At 42.4% G+C, this 13,701-nt stretch overlaps 1 protein-coding gene across 8 annotated transcripts in view; it reads left to right on the top strand.

The window, feature by feature from the left end:
* MAST1 (microtubule associated serine/threonine kinase 1) overlaps window positions 1-13,701 on the top strand; it is a 91,781-nt gene that overhangs the window by 64,142 nt on the left and 13,938 nt on the right. For 5 of the 8 annotated variants that reach the window (XM_063449573.1, XM_063449571.1, XM_063449574.1 and 2 more), the window contains 8 exons: window positions 141-222; window positions 548-708; window positions 1,061-1,136; window positions 1,479-1,688; window positions 3,693-3,794; window positions 10,785-10,914; window positions 11,004-11,071; window positions 12,132-12,220. In XM_063449573.1, the coding sequence (XP_063305643.1) occupies window positions 141-222; window positions 548-708; window positions 1,061-1,136; window positions 1,479-1,688; window positions 3,693-3,794; window positions 10,785-10,914; window positions 11,004-11,071; window positions 12,132-12,220 (918 nt within the window). The remainder of the gene's footprint in view (window positions 1-140; window positions 223-547; window positions 709-1,060; window positions 1,137-1,478; window positions 1,689-3,692; window positions 3,795-10,784; window positions 10,915-11,003; window positions 11,072-12,131; window positions 12,221-13,701) is intronic. The other 3 variants (XM_063449575.1, XM_063449570.1, XM_063449577.1) reach the window with 1 other exon arrangement.

The following is a 13,701-nucleotide window of genomic DNA, read 5'->3' as shown; positions in this document are numbered from 1 at the left end:
ATTGATTTTTTTTTTTTTGTAAACAGTGTATTGATTTTTAGTAATTTGTGCACATTACACTGTCTTTGTCTGTTGGAAGTCCTACCTGACGTTTATATTTTTAGTCCTTTTATGTTTAAGTGTTTCCCGTTTTCGTTTAGTAGAACAGACGGACGTCGCTGGTCTCTGGCCTCCCTCCCTTCATCTGGCTATGGAACAAATACGCCAAGCTCCACTGTGTCAGTAAGTAGTGCACACCATGAGGGGGCAGCAGTGTGCAAAGTGACAGAGTACTATGTGAGCATGTTTCCCCCTGTCTATCTTGATTACTAAAACCTTTTGGAGGGTTTTATGAAACATACATTAAATGGAAAGTGGACACATTTCTAAAAATGAGACAATTACCGTATTTTCTTTGGTTTCCGTGGTCATTGGCCGAGTTTAAAAACTCTCTCACTTTTCAGATAGTACATATTTATGCAATAATCTGAGTGTTAACTAATTCTTCCATTTTCTCTCTCGTTCTTCCCGTTTTCTTGTTCCTTTTATCTCCTTTTCTCTATTACAGTCCTCATCGTCTTCTCAGGAACGCCTTCACCAACTCCCTTTCCAGCCCACACTGGATGAGCTTCATTTTCTTTCCAAACATTTTGGCAGTACGGAGAGCATCCCCGATGATGATGGAGGCCGTAGGTCACCGGCAGTCAGACCCCGGTCGAGAAGCTTAAGGTCAGTGGTTCCCTGAAAAATTGGATATATAGTAGCTGCGCAAAACAAATTAGAAAAACATTTTTATCTATCACACTTCATTCAGTGTCCCAAAAACATAACACCTGGGAACCCATCTACCTGTCTGTTAGGGTCTCGGTAGGATCCATCTGTCTATCACTGTCCATCTCATACTTGTAGGAACTACATATCAGAGTCAGAAAAGCATTGGTAAACCTGGTATCAATGGTGGTACCCATTCAGTTTATCAGAATTACAAATATGACCCCTTACCGAGTTCGTAACACGAATATATTGGCATATTCACAGAGTGCATGGATCTGTCATATATTAAACTAATACTTTTTTTCAGTCCTGGACGCTCACCTTCTTCTTACGATAATGAGATAGTGATGATGAACCATGTCTACAAAGAAAGATTTCCCAAAGTAAGATATTTTGGTTTCTTTCGTGAATAGTATCTACAATTATTGTACAATTACATAATGGGTAAGAGGTACAAAGAGCTGGTTTACTGTAATAATATGTTACAGGGTAATAAGACACTCAGGAGCTCAGTTATTGTGATGGGATATTAAGCAGTGGTCCACAACCCAGTCCTCATGGACCACCAACTGTCCAGGTTTTGTCAGTATCTCCATTTGAATAAAAAAGGGAAATACATCAATCCTGGGCTGTTGTTGGTCCATGAGGTCTTGGTTGGTGACCATTGCTATATGGGTACTGATTGACTATAACATAATATTATAACTTCTTCTAATTTGTTGTAGGCCACTGCACAGATGGAGGACCGGCTCCGCATGTTCATCTCATCTTTTTCTCCTGAAAATGTCCTCCCACTGGCCGATGGAGTCCTAAACTTTATCCACCATCAGATTGTGGAGCTTGCAAGGGACTGTCTGAGCCGGAGCAGCGAGGGAATGATCACAAGCACTTATTTCTACCAGTTACAGGACAACTTAGAAAAACTACTACTAGATGTAAGATAAAATTAGTGAAGCATGGATGAGTTTATTGAGTAGGCAGATGTATGACTTTCTGGGTAGACACATCCTCCCTTATCAATTTGTATGCAGGCCTGTATATTACATCATATGTACTAATTAACTGCACCACTAGGTGTCACTATAGAGCTAGTGATGACCTGTACATTTTTCCTCCTCTTAGAGCAGGGGTTCTCAACCCAGTCCTCAAGTACCCACTAACAGGGATTACCATGTTGTGTCTAAAATGTGTTTTTTTTTTTTTCTAAAACACCTTAGACACAACAGGGTAATCCCTAAGTCCTGGACTGTTAGGGGGTACTTGAGGACTGGGTTGGGGACCACTGTCCTAGAGGACCGATGACTAAAGACGTTTACAGCTGGATGCTCGATGTTCTGCAAATATCAAGTAACAAATCTGAACATTCCCAATTTTCAGCCAACCTTTTGTTATTTGAATAACCTTTTACCTTTTTTTAATAGCCCATTTTCCTAATTTAAAGAGATACTATATTTACCAAAACAACTTTAGCCTAATTAATCAGTTTTGGTGTGTAGATCATGCTCTGCAGTCTCACAGCTCAATTCACTGCCATTTGGAAGTTAAATCACTTTGTTTGTACAGCCCTAGTCACACCTCCCTGCATGTGACTTGCACAGCTTCCCTAAACACTTCCTGTAAAGTGATATCTAATGTTTACACTTCCTTTATTGCACAGTCTGTTTAATTTGGAATTTATTATCTCCATCTTTCTTAATAACCTTCTAAACCCTGCAGAAGCCTCCTGTGTGTGATTTAATTGAAGTTCAATGTACACAGCAGGAGATAAAAACCTCTAAAGCAAGTTGACATCTGAATGAAAATGTAACCTTTTTTCATGCAGGCTGTTTCAGTCACAGGCAGGAGAGGTGTGACGAGGGCTGCATAAACAGAAACAAAAGTGATTTAACTCATAAATGGCAGTTAATTGAGCAGTGAGACTGCAGGGGCATGATCTATACACCAAAATTGCTTCATTAAGTTAACGTTGTTTTAGTTACTATAGTGTCCTTTTAACCCCTTAAGGACACATGACATGTGTGACATGTCATGATTCCCTTTTATTCCAGAAGTTTGGTCCTTAAGGGGTTAAATGCCCCTTCTTTTGGTCCCTTCCTATAAGTGGCATATTGCACCAAGTCCATTGGGCAGTACCTAACAATGGTACAATATCTGGCATCTCCTCTACCTATGTAAAGGTAATAATGTGAATGAAATTCTACTTTGATTCGTTAATGTGCGTTCACACATTCCTTAGGAGCTAATGAAATCTCCTGGATGGGATCTTTCTGTGTTTGTATGAAGGTTAAACATAATGTTTAAAAGTTAATCACTAATTTAAATTTAATTTTCAGAAGCAAATACATCTTCTGTATGTATTTTTGTGCACTTTAAAAGCTGTGATAAATCTATTAAATCCCATATTTTAACTGCAGGTGTTTTAGTAACTTATATTACCTTAAATTAAAATATTTCTCCGGCATTTAGTTATACACAAATTCAGCCACGTTACCATGAACTCATATTATTCACTGCATTGACTTTTCTATTTACGTTATGCCCTCGGGCAGGTGTAGGATTGCTCGATCGATCTCTTAATGTTATTTCTCAGATTTTTACTGTCATTTCCAGCATTAGCCTGTGTGTTTGAAATCTAATCTCAATGAGAATCTGTTTTATTGATATTGAGGGCAAGCCGGTCCATCATATCATTTTTTTCCCATGGTTTATGTTACTAACAGAGTTATTTACTAAAATGAAAATTCTAAGTGAATTCAAAGTGAATTTTACATTTAAGGCCAGAGTTGCCAATCGGAAATGCTTTCAGTTGGGCTACTCTGGTCTTAAATTTAAAATTCACTTTGAACTGAACCTTGAATTCTCACTTTAGTCAATAACTCTGTGAGAATCGAGTTTCTATGTCTCTTTATCGCTTTTTATAATCTCTCATCACTTCCTAGGCAGTGGAACGTTCCGATGGGTCAGAGGTGGCCTTCATCGCTCAACTCATGAAGAACCTGCTCATTATCATTTCTCGTCCTGCCCGTCTTCTGGAATGCCTGGTGAGAGATGCTCGTATCACTTTACCTTGCTATGATTTGCAATATATATTCTATCTCGCTGCTCCTTTCCTGGAGTTCTGGTGAGCAGATGCTATTTAGCTACATGAAGTCACCAAAGGTGTTGCTAGTGAGTTTTTTTTGGGGGGGTGAAATTACGGATTTAGGGCTCATTACCCTGGATCTCTACAGTTAGAGGAGAGTGCTGGGGATTATTAGTATATAATCGACAGGGGTCATCATGGGCACTCTGCAGCTATGCAGCCCCGTACACAGCAAAATGCACTGTGAGTACGGACACCTTTCTATCATGGCATACATTACGTTTTCAGTAATCTGAGCTACAGTAGCTCTTCTGTGTGATCAAACTTGCTGTTTTGGAGATACTTTGACCTAGTCGTGTGGCGATCACTATTTGGCCCTTGTTAAAGTCACTCAGGTCTTTTCACTTGCCCATTTTTCCTGCTTACAACACACTAAATTCAAGAACTGACTGTTCACTTGCTGCCTAATATATCCCATCCCTTAAGAGGTGCCGTTGTAACGATATAATCAATGTTATTCACTTTACCTGTCAGTGGTTAATGTGGTTCTAACATTGTGGCTGATTAATGTACTTGAAAATAGTTGATATATTGCTAGCAAGAGAAGATTCTGACAAACGATCAACAAGATCAACAAGGAGCAAGAAATAAAATGAAAAAAGAAATTTGAGTGAGAAGAAAGAATTAGGAGAATGAACATTTAATTCTGGACAGTTTAGGGAGGTCTTTCATTTGTGAATTTTTTATATTTTTGTATTTTGGGTAAAGTCATGTGTGAAGTACCGCCTGGCACCCGACCAGGTGCTCCTAGTGCTCACCGAGTACTCCAAGCACTCCACCAGACACCATCAGCACTGTAGTCCCCACTTCCAGCGTTACAGCTTGGCTGGGGTCTCGCCGTCCTCCACCCACCCTGGACCCAAGACCAGGATCCAACTTCCAGTGGGCAAACCTCTCCTACTCCAGAGAGTCTAGCAGGCTACTCTTACAAGAGCAAGTGATTATAACCCAGAGGAGTATAGTGATATAGCAATCCCCAGAGCAGATACAGCTGCCCCCCCCACACATGAGATGAGACTCTATGTTGAGGGTAGGCAGGAACTCATTTTAATGGGACCACAACTGGCCTTTTATGACAGTCCCCATGCAAGGGGCACTCCCCCCCGGACCTGAGAGTAAACCACAGCAGAAACAAATACACAATTACATTGGCTCTCCGATCCAGGACACTCCCACACATAACTAGGTCAATCTCTCCTCTGTACCTGGGAGATAATTGAGTCAAGTACTGTATTATCTCAATTATTTCCAGACACAAAACCACCAATTTTTATAAAAAAAAAAACAAATAACATACAAAATCCCCACAAAAGTTATAACCCCTGATAGAACAGTGCTCAGATCACCTACAGATTGAAGGAAAAGGCCTTATGCATATCTGAGTTTCTGCAAGGTACACTATGGAGGAAACTATCTACTCTTAATACTGGACACTATAATTGTATTGAATTTTAACCACTTGCATACTTTTAAACTATGTATCTCTAACCACCATTTCTTTGTCATTGTATCTTAACTGGGTGTGCAATCTTTAATATATGTATGTGTGTGTGTATGTGTGTGTATATACATATGTGTATTTGTATGTATATATATTTAGATATATATATATGGATGTGTGTGTTTGCGCACACATACATGCATATATTCTGAAGTTTATCTTGTCCTGCATGCTAAGGCTAGTTGCTCCCTGCCCTGCTCATCACTGGTTTATTAACTTAAATGTTATTTAACATTCTGCTTATCTCTAAAGACTTTCTCTGTTATTTTTGCTCCCCCCCTTATTTTATTGATACCCACCCAAATGTCTTGCTTGACCAATCCTCACCTCTTCTGTGCATCTCCATTCCATAGATTTTATTGCAGTCCTTGTCATCGATTTTATTGCAGTCCCTGTCTTCCACAGTCAGAGTTTTAAAAGACCACTTCTAACAAACCTGAACAGTGCTCAGGGTCCCACCCACCCCACCCCAACACCACCCCACCCCATGTTTCTTACTACATTTATAGATAGAATCCCTCACACAACTTTAGATAACTCCAAATAGCAGCTGCAAACACTACCAGTAATGAGCACAATCCACCTTCTTAACCCCTAACACTCAGTCCTCCTTCTTACTTCGGCTCATTCTCCTTTCCTCTAATTACCTACCCATCAGAGCAATGCTCTATACTCTCCTCCTCTCCTTCTCTCTTATCTCCCTCAGAATCAAAATATCTCATTCCACCCACCTCCCTCAACACACTCACATTTACATCAATCCCTCTTTGCTACACTCCCCCCTTCTCTCATCTCAAGCCCTGCTTTCATTTCTCTATTCTCTCTCTCCTGCTCTAACCCAATCTCACCCTAGTCGCCGCCCATATAAAACCCATTCACACCTCCTGTCACTATCTCTCCTCCTACTTCTGGCAGCTGGTGACGTCTCTCGCAACCCAGGGCCCCACACCTCATCTGCTCACACCAAAATAAATAGAAACCATGCAAACCTCCTCCAAATACCCTGCAGTTTATCCAACTCTACCAAAATTCAGTGTGCACTCTGGAACGCTCGCTCCATTTGCACTAACATCAAATCTACAGCCATACATGACCTCATCATCTCTAACTCGCTCACAATATTGGCACTCACTGAGACCTGGCTGTCCCCATCCGATACCGCTACTCCTGCTTCTTTATGTTTCGGTGGTCTACAGTTCTCCCATACTCCTAGACTCGACTGTAAAGGAGGTGGTGTAGGCATCCTTCTCTCCCCTCAATGCACCTTTCAACCTATCCTCCCTGCCCCTGCCCTATCCTTTACTTCCTTTGAAGTTCACACTGTACGCCTTTTTAAGCCCACTCCTTTAAGAATTGCCATCATCTATCGCCCCCCCGGTCACCCTAAACTATTTATTGAACACTTTTCCTCCTGGTTACCCCATTTTATTTCCTCTAGCACTCCCTCTCTCATACTTGGGGACTTCAATATCCCTATCAACAAGCTCAACTGCCCTGATGCCTCCCGTCTGCTCTCTGTAACCTCCTCCTTTGGACTCACACAGATTTCCTCCTCCGCAACTCACACCGCAGGAAACACTCTTGACCTCATCTTCACCAATCTCTGTACCACCTCTGATCTCTCCACTGATCCATTTCCTTTGTCTGACCACCATCTGCTAACATTTAACATCTGCATACCTCATACCAAAATTTCAACACCATCAACTCTCCAACCTCGCAGAAACCTCAACTCCCTCGATCTCCAGCACTTCTCCACCACACTCCAAACACTCCTTTTACCCATCTCAAATCTCAACTGCCCTAACTCTGCAACCTCACTCTACAACTCCACTCTCTCCTCTCAACTTGACATCATGGCACCTCCTACAGTTAAACGCAGCAAGCGCCCCCAACTACAACCCTGGCACACTAAGCTGACCCGTTACCTCCAAAAATGTTCCAGAACTGCTGAACGCTGCTGGAGAAAGTCTCACTCTGCATCTGACTTTGTCCACTATAAATTTATGCTGCGCTCCTACAGCATGGCTCTTTCCTCTGCAAAAGTAAACTACTTCAAAACCCTCATAAGCACACTGTCCCATCAACCCAAACACCTGTTTCACACTTTTGATGCTCTTCTTCGCCCTGTGACTACCCCTCCTTCCACCACCTTGTCCGCCACAAACTTTGCATCTCATTTCACTGAGAAGATCTCTACAATCAGGAAAGAGATCTCTAATCTCTCTCCTTCCCCTATCATTATATCACCCAACCCCACTCCCCCTGCCATCCTATGCACATTTGCACCTGCTACAGCACAAGAGGTTTCTGCACTGCTCCTGTCCTCCCGCCCCACCACCTGCTCTCTCGATCCTATTCCCTCGCATCTCATCCGCACTTTGTCTCCCTTTCTTGCTCTTCCTCTCGCTAGCATTTTCAATCTCTCCCTTTCCTCTGGCACATTTCCCTCACCCTTCAAACATGCAACCGTAACCCCGATTCTGAAAAAGCCCAACCTTGATCCCAACTCCCCATCCAACTACCGCCCTATCTCGCTACTCCCATTTGCCTCCAAGATCCTCGAGAGGGTTGTGTACGCCAGATTGACAGACTTTCTCGAATCCAACTCTCTGCTTGACCCGCTTCAGTCTGGATTCCGCGCTGGTCACTCTGTCGAAACTGCTGTGACCAAAGTATCCAACGACTTAATTGCTGCTAAATCTCACGGCCAATACTCTATCCTAATCCTCCTTGATCTTTCTGCCGCATTTGACACTGTTGATCATCAACAGCTTCTTCACATTCTTCGTAACTTTGGTCTACGGGATACTGCTCTCTCCTGGTGCTCCTCCTACCTCTCCCAGCGATCTTTCAGTGTTTCTTTCTCTGGTTCTGCCTCTTCTCACCAACCCCTCTCTGTCGGCGTCCCCCAAGGATCTGTCCTCGGCCCCCTATTGTTCTCCATCTATACTGCCTCCCTTGGTAAACTCATCAGCTCCTTTGGTTTCCAATATCATTTATATGCAGATGACACGCAAATCTACCTGTCCTCCCCTGATCTCTCTCCGCCCACCTTGACTCGTGTTTCTGACTGCCTCTCTGCTATTTCCAACTGGATGGCTGCTCACTTGCTTAAACTCAACCTGTCCAAAACAGAACTTCTAGTTTTTCCTCCCTCAAGTGCTGCTACTCCTGTTGTCTCCATCCAAGTCAACGGCGCTACTATCACCTCTACCTCGCAGGCTCGCTGCCTAGGGGTTCTTTTCGATTCTGACCTCTCTTTTACTCCCCATGTCCAATCGATAGTCAAATCCTGTCGCTTCCAACTCAAGAACATAGCGCGCATCCGCCCATATCTAACGCCGGACGCGGCTAAGATATTGGTTCATGCTGTTGTTCTCTCTCGCCTCGACTACTGCAATCCCCTTCTGACCGGTCTTACATGTTCCCAGCTTGCACCGCTGCAATCTGTAATGAACGCGGCTGCGAGGCTTATTTTCCTGTCCGGTCGCACCTCCCACGCCTCCACGCTCTGTCAGTCCCTGCATTGGCTTCCAGTTAGATATAGGGCCCAATTCAAAATTCTGTCGCTTGCTTACAAATCCCTACATAATGCTGCTCCAACATACCTATCCTCCCTCATACACAAGTATGTCCCGTCGAGACCCCTGCGCTCATCCCAAGACCTACGCCTATCCTCTGCCTGGATCCCCACCTCTGATGCTCGCCTTCAAGACTTCTCTAGGGCTGCACCTATTCTGTGGAACTCCCTTCCCTCCTCAATCAGACTTTCACCCAGCCTCCACTCCTTCAAAAAATCTTTGAAAACTCACTTCTTCGTTAAAGCGTATCAATTAAACTGTCAGCAGGCTTCTCATCCCCCACCCCATGACTCCTTTCCTGCAACTGTCAAAAATGACCTACCAAGCACTCAATAAACCCTTCTCTAACAAACTATTTAATTCCCCTACTTTAACCCGTTTGTGTCACTATACCCCACTCCCTCTAGCATGTAAGCTCATTGAGCAGGGCCCTCAACCCCCTCTGTTCCTGTACGTCCAGTGGTCTGATCTCAATTATGTGTCTGTTAGTCCACCCATTGTACAGCGCTACGGAATTTGTTGGCGCTATATAAATAATAAAATAATAATAATAATAATAATAATAGACCTGATCTGGGTGACCAACATATGCAGAAATCACCCAGATCAGTTCAGGGGTTCAGGAATTTCCTGGAAGTCATTTATTTGACCGACCGCACACATGGTCCCATGCCCAAAACAGTTCCTTAGAATAAGGGCTTGCGGTCGGTCTAGTTCGGTAGTTTAAAAAGTGAACGGAAACTACCGAACGGAATCCATAGTTCTTGAGCTTGTTTACCTTATTCAGACGAACGATTCCACCGAACGGTGTCTTCCTAAGTGTTATAAAAGCAAACACAGGCGATCAAGTCCAGCGGTGTTCAGGACTTTCAGTGTCCGAAAACAGTTCCATGAACTAGACGACCAAACACCACTGCCTGTTTTCATGCGAACCAGACGGTAGCCACCTCGTGGTCGTTCATAGGAATTGCGGCCACCCAGACGAACACTTAGAACACTGTGGTGGAAATGTTACAAAGTATTAACTAGGCTTAACAAGCTCCAGGGTGGTCTCTGGTTCGTGCGGTTGTTCGGTAACCGAACCATATAATCCCAATTGCACGAACAGAGTCTTTTTAACGTATTTTGGCTAGGTCTATTGCAGGGGTCATAGTCCTGTGGCAGGAGGCTGACAAGCAGACTCTTCCAAAAGCCTATGGTGAGGTTCTGTTCGCCACATCATGGAGGACTGATATGAGTTTGTGACAAAAGTCAGGACCTTAAAGTCAGGACTGTAACGCTCAAATCGGGATAAGTGTGAGGCCTGAATAGTCAGAATATTTAGTAAGGTTTAGGTTTACCGAAGGAACAAAGTTTGCTCAAATTGTGGTAATGTTGCTTCAGAAATGAGACCTGTATTCTGGAGAGGGTGATGTGAGTCATGGAAGTTTTAGGATAGGAAACAGATGGAGGAAGCTGGTAGGGAGGAAAAAAGTTGACCCAGGTGGTTGTAATAGAAAAAATACTAATTGTGTTGTAGAGAAAGTACAGTTAAAATAATAAAACACCAAGAGATTTGCTCATGATGCACACAAATTGAAGGAATCCCACCAATAATACTCAGAAACATATTTTTGAATTGCAGTAAATATTGTATGAGACATGTCTATGCAGTCTGAATATCACTATTTAATCTACAGGAAAATGTCTATGTTATATGTGTTGAATTATATGTAATTACACACCTCCTTTAATTATAAAAGTAAAGGCGGTGTGGGCTCTGATCTCTTATAGCATATTCAAGTCTTATGTACATTGGTTGCAGGAGTTTAACCCTGAGGAATTTTACCACCTGCTCGAGGCGGCTGAAGACCAGGTGAAGGAGGGGAATTTGAAGACAGACATTCCTCAGTATATAATCCGACAACTGGGGCTAACCAGAGACCCCTTCCCAGGTACTCTACCTTCTAGAACTCCAGTCTCTGCATCATCGTACCTGGGAGGGAATCTGACCTGAATCTGTTTTTGTTCCTCTGTTTGACAGAGGTTTCAGCTACAGAGGAGCCAGTGATTGTAGAGACAAGTAATCAAGAGAATGAAGATACCACAGAGGTAAGACAGCTCCAATCTATTTCCTTCTCTCCATTCCTCCATTCCAATGTAACCCTCTTGAGTTTAACATAAGCCAGCCATTTGGTATTTTGGGGACTTAAGAGGATAAAGCTTTTTGCAACCTGGATAGCAATACAGCAGAGCTATAACAGGTGTTTTGGGCATTTGACACATTTTCATGTTCTGCCTCCATGGGCACAATGAGAGAGTGTAATATCTAGATTTGGATGCTTAAAGTTAATAACAAATAGTTATTTTCTTTTAAAAGAGATGAATGCCAGTTTAAAATGTCAGCCCCAGGCAGTGTTGGTGAACATTTTAAGTCCAAGGTCTCAGTCTTCAATGGACACCAAGATATTTGAACATGCCCAGACATCTTATTTTCTTTCCCGTTTCCTCTTTTTCAATTCCCACTTCCATTTTTATGGCCAATGCCCTCATTTCGATTCCTCCTTTTCTCCATTGGTTTTCTTTCCATCTCTTCCTGCATCTCTGGTCCATCTCTGTCCGATACTTGGTTCCTCCATTGAAGACAACTCTTCTCTCTCCTTCTACCCATTCTCGCATTCTCACCATATTGAGATCGGCTCATCCTTCTATCTGAGCTCACCTTATTTTGTTTTTTCTTCACACGCTATTCCCACATGCACTGTCTCATTTCCTATCCCTCTCTCTCTTCCTCTCAGTATCAGGTATCTCCCACTACAATAATTACCCTCTCTCTGTATTATCTTGCCCTCTGTAACTGATCACTCACCACGTCATTTATATTCACCTTCTCTTCTAGATCGCAATCATTGTATTTCAACAGACCCCGTCTAAATTCTGCTAGCCAGGTTCCCCTTGTTCCACTCTCGATGTCAGCATCCCTTATCCCCCACCAGTCCCCATGTACCATCTTCTTCAATACCCTCTACCCAATCAGTTTTGTATGAATAAATAATGTCATAACTCCACCATCACTGGCCTTAGACTAAGCCTTTCTTTGGTTTAATTCTATAATTATAGCGACCTTTCTTTGTCTGTTTCTCTACATCCATCTCGTCTCCCCTTTATTTAGGGAAAAGGAGGGGTAGCATCAAAACCCATAAAACCCCCTGAGGAGTGTGACTTTGAAACTATAAAGCTGATTAGCAATGGAGCATATGGGTAAGTGATTCTCTTCCATTTAATGTAGACTGGCAAGAGTACAGACTATCTATTAAAGGGACACTATAGTCACCAGAACAACTACAGCTTAATGTAGTTGTTCTGGTGAGTATAATCCTTGCCTTCAGGAATTTTCATGCAAACAATGCCTTTTCAGAGAAAAGGCAGTGTTTACATTGCCCCTAGGGACACCTCCAAGTTGCCATTCCTCAGATGGCCACTTTTCATTAGGGGTTTGTAAAGAGGAAAATAAAGATAGATGTTAACTTTCTCAGGTTATCCTAAGAGTTTACGTTGTAAGAGGATAATTTACTACATTGCGATGTCACAAAATGAAAAAAATTGGGGCGTGCGTTTTGTAATTTATTGTTTTCACTGGGAGGCCAGTGACAGGCCAATAGCTTCACCGGTGCAAGGCTTGCCCAGTGCAAGGCTGAAGCCAAGGCCGCACAAGGAGGTAGAGAAGCCTGGAGGAAGGATGGTTTTGGGAGCCCTTAGGGCTTGAACTGTTTTTAAGTGGTTTAACCCATTTAGGTAAGATGGTGCTCAGGACCTTCTGACCCCATAACAACATCATTCCGATGAAGTCATTATGGTGCCCAGAATGTTAAGGAGGAATTACCTATGACATGACATTATCCACCGAGGGCCTGGCCCTTATCAGGTGGGTGTGCAGGAAAAATAATGTGCCATACAAGAAGCCAAACAATTTAAAGAAAAATTGTGCCCTCATGGATTAACATTCATAGCAATGAATAAAATGTAAAGAAATGTATAACTGGTATTCTTTGCAAAGAAAGCGTTTATAAAGTCTTTTAAAAAGCATAACAACACAATCAATTGGAACTTGTAGAGTGAAGGGATCTTATGCGTTTTGCCTGCAAAGACTTATTCAAATGATAATTGCAGCGATTCGAAGGAGCCAAAACAATTTGATTGGCCTATTCAAGAGCACATAGAAAATTTTAATTGGGCTAAATCCCAAATCAGTTGCAGTCAGTGCTCTGTGTAAAGAAAATTGTTGAAAAAAATGCACAAAATAAAAATCAATTTTTCATCACATTTATATGTTACATTTTAAAATAATGCTTTCTGAATCTGTGGCCATGAAGCTAACATTGATACAGTAACAAACAGAGCCATCATTACCATTTGAAGGGCTCTTGACGAGACAAATTGTCATCTTTCCTCTGCTCAAAGGGGTCAAATGGACCCCTCAACCATAAATAAGTTCCGAACACACTAAAGAAGACACATGCACGTTCATACAGGCACTCACACACAACAAATGCCTGTCTACACAGACACTCACACAGATCCACACAGGCACACATACATACAAATTAACACATACATAAAGATTCACATATACACACAGATGCTGACATGTACACTCATAGAAAGCTCACATGCACAGACACACACACATACAATGCACTTTTGTTTTCTCTTCTTAAGGAGTGAGGGAGTCTTCATAGTCC

The sequence above is a fragment of the Pelobates fuscus genome, chromosome 3, assembly GCF_036172605.1.
Source record: "Pelobates fuscus isolate aPelFus1 chromosome 3, aPelFus1.pri, whole genome shotgun sequence".
Classification (NCBI taxonomy): Eukaryota; Metazoa; Chordata; class Amphibia; order Anura; family Pelobatidae; genus Pelobates; species Pelobates fuscus.
Note: the sequence above shows the minus strand (reverse complement) of the source record. Positions and strands in the feature narration are given on the sequence as shown.